Raw genomic sequence first — 14,193 nt, forward strand, 5'->3', positions numbered from 1 at the left:
TGGCAAACTGCAGTCGCAAGTTACACGTGGCTCTTTGGCCCCTTGAGCGTGGCTCTTCCACAAAATACCGACTTCTGCGCATGGGCCACGAAGTTTCAATCGCACTGTACATGCACGCCCGCACGTGGTATTTTGTGGAAGAGCCACATTCAAGGGGCCAAAGAGCCGCATGTGGCTCTCAAGCCACAGTTTGTCGGCCACTGTCCTAGGGCAAAGGGAACTAAGAAAGAAATAAACAAATGGGGAGAGAGAACCTGGCTAGGCTGCTGATCAACTGAATGCTGCCTCCACATCATTCCTTCTTCGTTGATTCTGTCCACACCTTTGGGAACCACTGGACCTGCTGGGGCTGGACCCCAACAAGTTCTTTTGGATCTATACCCAGAGGTGGAATGCTGGATCATATATTAATTTTATTTTTTCAGGAACTAAAATTTGCTTGTTTTTTTAAAATTAATTTTCTATCTCTTTCCTAAAAATATTTTATGCAGAAGATGCCAGTAAAGAGTGATAGAGGAGTGTGTGGACGCATGTGGTGTGTGTGTAGGAGCTAGGGACAGTTAGATTCTGCAGGTCTTCTAAGGGGCTGCTAAACTGGGCAGTCTTAGGCGGCGGAGTCCCGCTCCCTGCACGGACACTCCTGGGCGGCCAGCACAGGCACGGCGACCATGCCATCTTGGGAATCAGAGCTGCTTGAGACTAGGATCCTGGCCTCAGCACCACCCAGTCTGATCTCAGATGCATACCAGGACCCTGCAGCCACTGGGGACAGAGACCTGTGACCACAGCTACAGACCTGCGGACACCAAAAGTTCAGAAATCCCCGCGGCAGATCCGTGAGTAACAGAGCCCATCCCCCCTTCCCACAGGCTTGCAGGCAGCGCCAGAGTAACTAACTGATAGACCCACCCCTTGCCAGGGCCTCAGAGCTCCAGGAACTTTAGCCTGGAAGTGCACTAGCACCTTGGAACTGATCCTACGCACACTGCTAGCTTCTGAGCCCTGGGCTGGAAGCAAACGCGCGAACCCCAGGAACTGAGCCTAGGCGCACTGCTGGCTTCTGAGCCCTGGGCTGGGAGCAATCGCGCGAACACCGGGAATTTGTCCCACTTATCACAGGCCCAGGAACCCCGATTCTCTGGGCAGGTGGCAGCACCAAACACCAGTGACTTGACTGTGTTTCTTATCACCTGCACCTGAGATCCTGATTCCCTGTGCATTCATACTAAGAGCCAGTGACTCCAATTCCTGGTGCAAGGGCACACAGGGACCCTGATTCTCAAGGCAAGGTTGCGCGAAGCAACAGAGACTCTGATACTGGATTCTGGGGAACTCTGACTCCTGGCGCACGCTAGGGGGCTCTGGTTTTCAACACGCTTGAGGGGGGTATCTGTTTCAGCACAGTGCAGGCAGGGTTCCTGATTCTAAGGGCGCGTACGAGGCCACATTGAGCGCTGCCAACACTGACTCTGAGCGAGCCTGGTTCCCACCAACCCACAACAACCACACATCTTAGTGTCAGAGCTCTTCAGTGACACTAGGGTGGTGGGAGGCTCCCACTGCACACGGCCCAGGCCCACGCAACTCGACGTTTGAACCATCCGGAGATAATCAGAATGAAGACACGAAACAACACCCTGAGGAAAGACAATGAGGAGTCACCAAGAAAGGGCATTAATGAAGTTGAAGTATGCAACATGACAGAAAAGGAATTCAGAATAATGGTTGTACAATTCATTCACCGGATGGATGAGAAAATCAACAACCTATGCAAGAATCAGGAAGAAATGAAAAGTGATATAGCTACAATCAAAAACACCATGGAAAGTTTCAACAGCAGACTAGAAGAAGCAGAGGACCGAATTAGTGAATTAGAAGATAAGGCAGAGAAACAAGCTCAATCTGAACAGCAACTGGAGAAAAGAATTAAAAAGCAGGAGGAGAGCCTAAGAGAGCTTCGGGACAACATGAAACGAAGTAACATACGCATAATAGGGCTGCAAGAAGGACAAGAAGAGCAGCAAGGATTAGAAAATCTATTTGAAGAAATAATGTCAGAAAACTTCCCTGATATGGGGAAGAAAAAAGTTACACAAGTACAGAGAGTCCCAGGCAAGATGAACCCCAAAAGACCCACACCAAGACACGTCATAATAACGATGGCAAATGTACAAGACAAAGACAGAATCTTAAAGGCTGAAAGAGAGAGACAGAGAGTTACCTGCAAAGGATCCCCCATCAGATTATCAAATGATTTCTCAACAGAAACACATCAGGCCAGAAAAGAATGGACGGAAATTTACACAGTGATGCAAAGCAAAGGACTGAATCCAAGAATACTCTATCCAGCAAGGCTAGCATTCAAACTTGAAGGGGAAATAAGAAGCTTCACAGACAAAAAAAGGCTAAGGGAGTTTATCACCACCAAGCCAGCAATGCAAGAAATGGTAAAGGGAATGGTGTAAAAAGAAGAACTAAAAAGCCCAGAAAGAAAACAGCCACACAAAAAAATAGAAATGGCTACAAACAAGTACCTTTCAATAATAACTTTAAACGTAAATGGACTAAATGGTCCAATCAAAAGACATCGAGTGGCTGAATGGATAAAAAAACATGACCCATATATTTGCTGTCTACAAGAGACCCACCTCATTAGAAGGGACTCACATGGACTGAAAGTGAAGGGATGGAAAAATATCTTTCAGGCAAATGGAAAGGAAAAGAAAGCTGGGGTAGCAATACTTATATCGGACAAAATAGACCCCAAAGTGAAGGCCATAACAAGAGATAAGAAAGGCCACTTCATAATACTAAAGGGATCAATACAACAAGAGGATATAACCCTGATAAACATATATGCACCCAATGCAGGAGCACACACATACATAAGAAAACTCCTGGAAGACAGCAGGGGAGAGATAGACAACAATACAATCATAGTAGAAGACTTTAATACACCACTGACATCACTGGATAAATCCGCTAGACAAAAACTCAGCAAAGAAACAGCAATCCTAAATGACTCACTAGATCAGATGGACTTAATTGACATCTTCAGATCACTTCACCCCAAAGCCACAAAATATACGTTCATCTCAAGTGCTCATGGGACATCTTCAAAAATAGACCACATATTCGGTCACAAACAAAGTCTCCCCAAATTCAAGAAGACTGAAATCATACCAAGCATCTTCTCAGACCACAAAGCCATAATATTAGAAATAAACTACAACAAAAACAACTCAAAGTACTCAAACACTTGGAAGCTGAATAGCACGTTATTAAATATTGATTGGGTTACCAATAAGATCAAAGAAGAAATTAAAAACATCCTGGAAACTAATGACAATGAAAACACAACAATCCAAAACCTTTGGGACGCAATGAAAGCAGTCCTGAGAGGGAAGTTTATAGCTCTACAGGCCTATCTAAACAAACAAGAAAAAATGGTAGTAAATCATCTAAATCTACATCTCAAAGAATTAGAAAGAGAGCAACAAGAAAACCCCAGAGTGAGCAGAAGGAAAGAGATAATAAAGATTAGAGCAGAAATAAATGACATAGAGACCAAAAAAACAATACAGAAAAGCAATGAAACAAAGAGCTGGTTCTTTGAAAGGATAAACAAGATTGACAAACCTCTAGCCAGGCTCACCAAGAAGCAAAGAGAAAGGACCCAAATCAACAAAATCAGAAATGATAGAGGTGAAATAACAACAGATCCCACAGAAATACAAATGATTGTTAATAAATACTATGGACAACTCTACTCCAACAAACTAGACAACTTGGAGGAAATGGATATATTCCTAGAAAAATACAACATTCCAAAACTTGATCAGGAAGAATCTTAAAATCTCAATAGGCCAATAACTATGGAAGAAATTGAAGCAGTCATCAAAAAGCTTCGAGCAAACAAAAGCCCAGGACCAGACGGCTTCACAGGGGAGTTTTACCAAACATTCAAGGAAGAACTACAACCCATCCTCCTCAGACTACTACAAAAAATCCAAGAGAAAGGAACACTTCCAAGCTCATTCTATGAAGCCAGCATCACCCTAATACCAAAGCCAGGTAAAGACAACACAATGAAAGAGAATTACAGGCCAATATCCCTCATGAACATAAGATGCCAAAATCCTCAACAAAATCTTAGCAAATCGGATCCAGCAGTACATCAGAAAGATCATACACCACGACCAAGTAGGATTTTTCCCAGGGATGCAAGGATGGTACAATATCCGCAAATCAATAAACATGATACATCACATAAACAAATTGAAAGAAAAAAACCACCTAGTCATATCAATTGATGCAGAAAAAGCGTTTGACAAAATTCAACACCCATTTTTGATAAAAACTCTCAGCAAGGTGGGAATTGAAGGATCATACCTCAACATAATAAAAGCCATATATGACAAACCCACAGCCAACATCATACTCAATGGACAAAAACTAACACCATTTCCCCTAAGAACAGGAACAAGACAGGGATGCCCCCTCTCACCACTCCTGTTCGACATAGTACTGGAAGTATTAGCCATTGCAATTAGACAAGAAGAAGAAATAAAAGGCATCCAAATTGGAAAAGAAGAAGTAAAACTGTCCTTATTTGCAGATGACATGATATTATACTTAAAAAACCCTAAAGACTCCATCAATAAACTATTAGACTTAATAAAAGAATTCGGCAATGTAGCAGGATACAAAATTAACGCCAAGAAATCTATGGCATTTCTATACACCAATAGTGAATGTGCAAAAAGAGAGACTAAAAAAGCAATCCCATTTACCATCGCACCAAAAAAATTAAGCTACCTAGGAATAAACTTAACTAAAGAGGTAAAAGACCTCTTCTCAGAAAACTACAGGATGTTGAAAAAGAGACAGAGGAAGACATAAAGAGATGGAAGAACATACCATGTTCTTGGATTGGTAGAATCAACATCATTAAAATGTCCATACTGCCCAAAGCAATCTATAAATTCAACACACTTCCCATTAAAATGCCAATGACATATTTCACAGACCTAGAACGTACTCTCCAAAAAGTCATCTGGAATAAAAAACGACCCAAAATAGCTGCAGCGATCCTGAGAAAGAACAAAGTAGGTGGGATCTCAATACCAGATATCAAGCTGTATTACAAAGCCACTGTTCTCAAAACTGCCTGGTACTGGCACAAGAACAGACATATAGATCAATGGAATAGAATAGAGAGCCGAGAAATCAGCCCCAACCAATACGCTCAATGGAGTCAAGATAGTCTCTTCAATAAATGGTGTTGGGAAAATTGGACAGATGCATGCAAGAAAATCAAACTGGACCACCAACTTACACCATACACAAAAATAAACTCAAAATGGATAAAGCACTTAAATATACGACGGGAAACCATACAAATACTAGAAGAATCCAAAGGCAAAAAAATCTCAGACATATGCCGAAGCAATTTCTTCACCGATACAGCTCCTAGGGCATTGGAAACTAAAGAGAAAATAAACAAACGGGACTACATGAAAATAAAAAGCTTCTGCACAGCCAAAGAAACCATCAACAAAACAACAAGAAAACCCACTGCATGGGAGAACATATTTGCCAATGTCATATCTGATAAGGGCCTAATCTCCAAAATTTATAGGGAACTCATACAATTTAACAAAAGGAAGATAAACAATTCAATCAAAAAATGGGCAAAGGATCTAAATAGACACCTTTCAAAAGAGGACATTCAGAAAGCCAAGAGACATATGAAAACATGCTCAAAGTCACTAATCATCCGAGAGATGCAAATCAAAACAACAATGAGGTACCATCTCACACCTGTCAGACTGGCTACCATCAACAAATCAACAAACGACAAGTGCTGGAGAGGATGTGGAGAAAAAGGAACACTTGTGCACTGCTGGTGGGAATGCAGACTGGTGCAGCCACTATGGAAGACAGTATGGAGTTTCCTCAAAAAACTACAAATGGAACTCCCATTTAACCCTGTGATCCCACTTCTAAGAATATATCCTAGGAAACCAGAAACACCAATCAGAAAGGATATATGCATCCCTATGTCCATAGCAGCACAATTCACCATAGCTAAGATCTGGAAACAGCCAAAGTGCCCATCTGTAGATGAATGGATTAGAAAACTGTGGTACATCTACACGATGGAATACTATGCTGCTATAAAAAAGAAGGAACTCTTACCATTTGCAACAGCATGGATGGAACTGGAGAGCATTATGCTAAGTGAAATAAGCCAGTCAATGAAGGAAAAATACCACATGATCTCACTCATTTCTGGATAATAAAGACCATTATAAACTTATGAACAAAAATAGATACAGAGGCAGAGCTGCCTCAAACAGACTGTCAAACTACAGCAGGAAGGCCGGGGAGTGTGGGAGGGCAGGAGGGGGGAGGGTAAGAGATCAACCAAAGGACTTGTATGCATGCATATAAGCATAACCAATGGACATAAGACACTGGGGGGTAGGGGAGGCCAGGGGATTGTCATGGGCGGGGGGGAAAAAAAAGGAGACATATGTAATACTTTTTGTAATACTTTAAGCAATAAAAAAAACAACAAAAATAAAATAAAATAAAATAAAATAGAATAAAGAAATAAACAAATGGGACTACTTCAAAATAAAAAGCTTCTGCACAGCAAGGGAATCCATCACCAAAACGAAAAGGGAGCCCACTGTATGGGAGAACATATTTGGCAATGATACATCTAATAAAGGGTTAATATCCAAAATATATAAGGAACTCATACAATTTAACAAAAGGAAGACAAACAAGCCAATAAAAAAATGGGCAAAGTGGATATACAGCTGGCTAAGGGACATGAAAAAATGCTCAAAGTCACTGATCATCAGAGAGATGCAAATTAAAACGACAATGAGGTATCACATTACACCTGTCAGAATGGCTACCATCAACAAATCAACAAATGACAAGTGCTGGCGAGGATGTGGAGAAAAGAGACCCCTAGTACACTGGTACAGCCATTATGGAAAACAGTATGGAGTTTCCTCAAAAAATTAAATATGGAACTGCCATTTGACCCAGTGATCCCACTTCTAGGAATATATCCTAAGAAACCTGAAATCCAAATTAGAAAGAATGTATGCACCCCTATGTTCATAGCAACACAATTTATAATAGCTAAGATCTGGAAACAGCCCAAGTGCCCTTCATTAGATGAGTGGATAAAAAAAAGCTGTGGTATATTTATACCATGGAATACTATGCAGCAGTGAAAAAGAAGGATCTCTTACCCTTTGAGACAGCATGGAGGGACCTAGAGAGTATAATGCTAAGTAAAATAAGTCAGTCAGAGAAAGACAATGATCTCACTCATATGTGGAATCTAAGTAACAAAATAAACTGATGAATGGAGTGAATCCAGAGACATGGAAGAATGAGACAGAGCATGGAATCTCAGTGGGAAGACGGGGGAGGGTCTGTGGGTGGGAGGTAATCAACCAAGGACCTTGTATACATATATGCATAATCCATGGACAGAGACAATAGGCGGTAAGGGCCTGTGGCAGGGGGGAAGGGGATGGAGGTGAGCTGGAGGGGGTAAACGGGGAAAAATAGGGGACATATGTAATACTTTCAACATAAAAATTTATTAAAATAAATAAATAATTTTTTTAAAAAAAAAGAAAGAGATTGAAAAAGCCAAACTAGTGTGGATCAGTGGTTGAGTGTCAACCTATGAACCAAGAAGTCGCATGCCCAGGTTGTAGGCCAGATCCCCAGTGGGGGGTATGCAGGAGATACCTGATTGGTGATTCTGTCTCATCATTGATGTTTCTATCTCTTTCTCCCTCTCCCTTCCTCTCTGAAATCAATAAAAATATATTTTTAAAAAGAAAAAAGATACAACAAAATGAAAAAAGTATCACATGTTCATGGATTAGAAGAATCAACATAGTTAAAATGGACATATCACCCAAAGCAATATACAGATTTAATGGAATCCACATCAAAATGCCAATGTTATTTTTTAAAGAAATAGAAGGAGCAATCATCAGATTTGTATGGAACCACAGAAGACCCCGAATAGCCAAAGCAATCCTGAGAAAAAAGAACGAAGCTAGAGGTATCACACTACCTGACTCCAAAATATACTACAGAGCTACAATAATCAAAACAGCATGGTATTGGCAGAGAAAGAGATACACAGATCAATGGAACAGAATAGAGAGCCAAGCTATAAGAAACCACATGTGTATGGACAGATAATTTTCAACAAAGGAGCTAGAAACACACAATGGAGTAAAGATAGTCTCTTCAATAAATAGTACTGGGAAAACTGGAAAGCCACATGCAAAAGAATAAAAGTGTATTAAAGTTTGTCCCCAGGTACAAAAATTAATTCAAAATAGATCAAAGACCTAAATATAAGACCCTAAACAATAGGTCACATAGAAGAAACATAGGTACCAAACTTATGGACCTTGGTCATAGAGATTATTTTATGAACTTCACCCCAAAGGCAATGGAAGTAAAGGCAAAAATAAATGAATGAGACTTATCAAACTAAAAAGCTTCTGCAGAGCAAAATAAAATGACAAGAAAACAAAGAGGCAGTCAACCAGATGGGAGATGATATTTGCAAACAGTAGCTCCGACAAAGATTTAATTTCCAAAATATATAAAGAATTCATGTCCTGACAGGTCTGGCTCAGTGGATAGAGCGTCGGCCTGCAGACTAAAGGGTTCCAGGTTTGATTCTGGTCAAGGGCATGTACCTTGGATGTGGGCGCATCCCCAGTGGGGAGTGTGCAGGAGGCAGCTGATCGATGTTTCTCTCTCATTGATGTTTCTAACTCTCTATCCCTCTCCCTTTCTCTCTGTAAAAAAATCAATAAAATATATATATTTTTAAAAAAGAATTCATAAAACTCAACACCAAACAACAACCCAATCAAAAAGTGGGCAGAGGACCTGAACAGACACCTGTCCCAAGAAGACATACAAAGAGCCAATAGATATATGAAAAGATGTTTGACCACACTGGCAATTAGGGAAATACAAATCAAAACTACAATGAAATACCATCTCACACCTGTTAGACTGGCGATTAGCAACAAGACAAGCAATAAATGTTGGCGAGGTTGTAGAAAAAAGGAAACCCTCATTCATTGCTGATGGGAATGTAGACTGGTACAACCACTATGGAAAGCAGTCTGGCGATTCCTCAAAAAAATTAAGAATAGAACCAACTTATGACCCAGCAATCCCTCTCCTGGGTATATATCTGAAAAACTCAAAAGCACGTATCCAAAAATATATATGCACCCCTATGTTCATTGCAGCATTATTTGCAGTGGCCAATACATGGAAACAATCAAAGTGTCCTTTGATAGAAGACTGGATAAAAAGAAGTGGTACATATACACAATGGAATAATATTCAGCCATAAAAAAGGATGAAATACTGCCATTTGCAACATTGTCGGTGGACCTTGAGAATATTATGCTAAGTGAAATGCCAGTCAGAAAAAGCTAGGAACCATATGATTTCACTCATATGTGGGATATAAAACTGAAACTCATGAACACAAACAGCAGTGTGGTGGTTGCCAGAAGGAAGGGGATAGGGCAGTGATGGCGATGGCGAACCTATGACATGTGTGTCAGAGGTGACACGCGAACTCATTTTTTTGGTTGATTTTTCTTTGTTAAATGGCATTTAAATATATAAAATAAATATCAAAAATATGTCTTTGTTTTACTATGGTTGCAAATATCAAAAAATTTCTATATGTGACACAACACCAGAGTTAAGTTAGGGTTTTTCAAAATGCTGACACGCCGAGCTCAAAAGGTTCGCCATCACTGGGATAGGGAGTGAATGGGGTCCTAACATATAGTGATGGGAGAAGATTTGACTTTGGGTGGTGGACGCACAGTGCAATGTACAGATCTTGTAACATAGAAACCCACACCTAAAACCTATATGATCATATTAACCAATATCACCCCAATAAATTTAATTAAAAGGGGGGAATAAAACATATGGAAATGTTAAGAGTATATAGATCCTTTAACCTGGCAATTCCACATAAGGGATTTACCTAATACATATACGATCACATACACTTACTTATTCATCACAAAACATTCCACATATGTGCAAAAATATATGTACAAGGATATTCACTGAAAAATGGTGGTAAAAATCGAGTACAAACAACCTTAAAATTCATTAGTAAGGGACTAGTTAAATGACATATTTGTGAGAAGAATGTTTAAAAGTTCATTGATTATTTTAGTTCTGGAACTTGGTTTTGTTTTTTAATAGTGATAAGAATGGTGCAGTACTAGGAAAGTTATGGAAAATGCTGTCAATTTTACTTTAAAATGAGAATCTGGTGTTTCTGTATTTTATTGTTTTCAGTAAAAGTTCATATGTGTTTTGGACTTTTTGAGAGAAAAAAACTGTACAGCCTATTTTAAAAATCAAGTAGACCTATAAGTATTGATGCAGATTCTACATCACTGTGGGAAAATCACCAAAATCTTTTGTTAACTGAAAAGCATGGTGCAGACAGTGTTAACAGTCTGTTTCTATTGTTTTAAAGAGAGAAGGATGGTATGACACATACATGTACGTGTATACACATACAAACACTTGTATAGTCACAGAATATCTCTGGTAGACTACACAAGAAACTGGTACGAGTGGTGATATCTGAAGGACAAGTGGTCAGAAGTAAAAAAGAGACTCGCTGAATTTTTTCTACCATATGCATATACTGGCTTTTCAAAATAAGTATTTCTTGCCTTTTTGAGGCCATGTTTATTGTTTTATGCAATATGAATGTTAGCAGAATCCTAGGTTTGCTCTTAATAACTGCATTTTAAAACCTGTTTTTCACAATGAATATTTTCATTTTATTTGAAAATGAAATAACATAGAAACGTATACGGTAAAGTCTCCTTCCCACCTGTGACTCCCATCTCTGCAGTTTTCCCCCACCAGAGATAACTACTATCATCAGTTTCTTATATAACTTCAGAGTTTCTCTATGCATATACAAGCAAATACAAATCTCTACTATCTTCATCCTTTGCCCTTTTTTCACAGATAGTTTATTATTACATAAACAATTTTTGCACACCTGGCTTTCACTTAGTAACATACCTTAAAACCCAAATCACAAGGCACAATAAAAAACCAACCTGGACATATTCATAATTAAATACTCTGGGCTTCAAAGGATACCGTCAAGAAAGTTAATAGAGAACCCACAGAATAAGAGAAAATATTTGCAAATTATTTATCTGTTAAGGGACTGGTATCCAGAAGCCAGACACAAAAGGCCACATATTGTATGATTCCATTGGTAGAAAATGTTCAGACTAGGCAAATCAGTAGAGAAAAACTAGATTTGTGGTTGCCTAGGGTGAGGATGGTGGTTTTGGGAGAAATGGGGTGCATGATATCTTCTTGGCTTAATGAAAATGTTCCACAATTGTTGTGACAGATGTACAACTCTGGAAAACCAACAAACTATATAAATAGGTGATCTATATGATATGTGAATTATATCTCAGTAAAACAGTTTAAAAACTTAATAACTTGTATGATAAAAAGCACCAAAAGCAAAGACAGGAGACAACATACACACTGGAAATAAATTTGCAGTTCACATCAAAGACAAAGCCTTTTTTTCTCTAATTTATAACAAATTCCTGGAAATCGATAAGGACAAGAACCACAGCCCAAAAGAAAAATGAACAGAGGATATGAAAAGAAAATATAAATGTTTGTGAATTATGAAAGGGTTTGCAGCACAAGTTTTTTTTTAACCTTGATGATGTCCAATTACAGACATATACACACACACACGACTTATTTATTTATGTTTTTATTTATTAGCACCATGTTCTAACCAACTGAGCCAACCAGCCGCCCCATGTGTTTTTATTTATTTGTTGTTGTCATTGTTTGGGTTTTTGATGTCATATCTAAGAAAGCTTTGCCTAACCCAAGGTCACAATGATTTACACCCATGTTTTAGCTCTTACATTTAGTTCTATGATCCATTTTGAATTCATTTCTGCACATGGTATAATGAAGAAAGAAGTTACTCTGTATGTGGCCAAATTTAACAAATTTTTGTTATATGGCTTCTGAATTTTCATAGTTAGAAAGGGCTGCTGCACTCCAAGATTATAAAGAAATTCTATGATTTCCCCTTTTTACATTTAAATCTCTAACTCCTTTATAATGTATCCTGGTATACAGTATGAGACACATATCCAACTTTTCTTTTCACCATGGCTTGCCAGTTGTCCACTGTCATTTATTGAATAGTCCATCTTTTTCCCATTGATTTGAAATGCTGCCTTTATTATATATATATTTTAAATTAAACAGAATAATAAAAATAAAGTATAAATGGAAGAGTAAATGTGCAAGAGTAGACAAGGAAATAAGACTGGAAACACATGGGCTCCATGCTATCATTTGGGGTAGAAGAAGCTCTTTCACAACTTTCCCAATTTCGTTTCCATGGTTACTGATCTATTTAGATTTACTATATCTTCTGGAATTAGTATTAGCCATTGCATTTTCCCAGAAAATCACCCATCTTGGCTTTCAAATGTATTGCAAGGGAGTTGTACAAAGTACTTCTTATCATTTTTTAAAATGTCTTCATATTACTAGTTATGCTCATTTTCTCATTTAAGACTACATTTTTATGTTTATTCCTTTATATTCTTAATTTGGTTTATATATCTATTTTATTTTACTTTTCCAATAATACCTACTTGTTTATTTGTTGAGTCCACAGGATTTGGTTTTGTAGTTAATTAATTTCTGGATTTTTTAACATTATTGACTTATTCCGTCAGTTTCCTCTAGGTTTATTGTTATTTTTCTAGCTCACTGACTTCAAAGCTCAATTCACTTTTATTTTCAGTTTTAATTTACTGTTATTGAATTTATTGGGTGACATTAGTTAATAAAATTATACAGGTTTCAGGTGTACAATTCTATAATATATTATCTATACATTGTATTGTGTGTTCACCACCCCAACTCAAGTCTCCTTCCATCACCATTTATCCCTTCTACCTCCCCTACTCCCTTCCCTCTGGTAATCACCATACTACTGTCTGTGTCTGTGAGGGAGGATTTTTTTGTGTGTTTGTTTGAATTTGCTTAATCCTTTCAATTCATTTACCTTTAAATCTCACTTTTTTATCCAATCATATCATATGTAGTTTATACCCACCTATGTGGTTTGAATATTACAAATAAATTATATTATTAATATAAAAAGAGGGAGGAGAAAGGGAGAGAGAAAAAAGAGAGAGAGATTACAAGAAGACAACATTTCAAAAAAATCAAAATAATTGACCAGGGCCAGAACTAAGATGAAGTAAGACGCATTCACTTTGGATGCAAAATTTAATAGGATGCCAAAAAACCCAAACAACTCAGTAATCAAGACACATATATTTTTATGCAATATTTTGGAAAATCAAATTAAAAAATTATGGCCTGCAGGTTGGCTGCTTATTATATCAATAAAGTTTTATTGGAACCAGGGCCAAGATTAGGGTAAGATGAATGAGGCAAGGTTCATCAAGTGGAAGAGTGGATCTCACCTTTCTAAACAATCTTAATATTTTGGTCATCATTGATTTGTGTACTAATTTTTATTTTTGAAAATATGACATTAAAAATGAATCTCAATTACTGAGATTTTGGGCATCCTTTAAGTTATAAACAGAAGTAAGTTGCTTCACTTACCTCACCCAAGACTGAACCCTATAATTGACTCTTAGTGTCATTATTTTCCAAATTCCTCAAAATAAACATGAATTACTTTGATCATCAGGAAAAAAATAACTTAAAAAAAGACATCAAGACTCACTCAATGATGTTCCTAGTGGTTTCACCATAGGGCTTGCAGGAAATAAAAACTAGTGTGCAGATGGCCCTGCAGTTTCGAATGGCTTGAACCACCTGGTAATCTGAAGGCAGAAAGACATTGCTATTAATATAATTAAACTATCATGATCTGGGTTATCACAAACTCTGAACTGGCCAGCACCTAGAATTGGTGAGGAATAGAGGAGAAAAATGGTTCAGAGTCAGTCCAATGGGGGCACCGTTAACGTGGTATGGGAATGGGACTAAAGCTAGGGAACATCATGGGAA

At 38.2% G+C, this 14,193-nt stretch overlaps 1 protein-coding gene across 3 annotated transcripts in view; it reads right to left on the reverse strand.

Moving 5' to 3' along the window:
- Positions 1-14,193, reverse strand: part of TRMT2B (tRNA methyltransferase 2 homolog B) — a gene marked incomplete at its 3' end in the record, with an annotated part of 140,493 nt that overhangs the window by 90,134 nt on the left and 36,166 nt on the right. For all 3 annotated transcript variants that reach the window (XR_013995443.1, XM_081080893.1, XM_081080892.1), the window contains exon 11: positions 13,907-14,006. Coding sequence is in view for 2 of the 3 variants with exons in the window: in XM_081080893.1 (XP_080937019.1) it covers positions 13,907-14,006 (100 nt within the window). The remainder of the gene's footprint in view (positions 1-13,906; positions 14,007-14,193) is intronic.

Source organism: Myotis nattereri (assembly GCF_964212035.1).
Source record: "Myotis nattereri genome assembly, chromosome: X".
Classification (NCBI taxonomy): domain Eukaryota; kingdom Metazoa; phylum Chordata; class Mammalia; order Chiroptera; family Vespertilionidae; genus Myotis; species Myotis nattereri.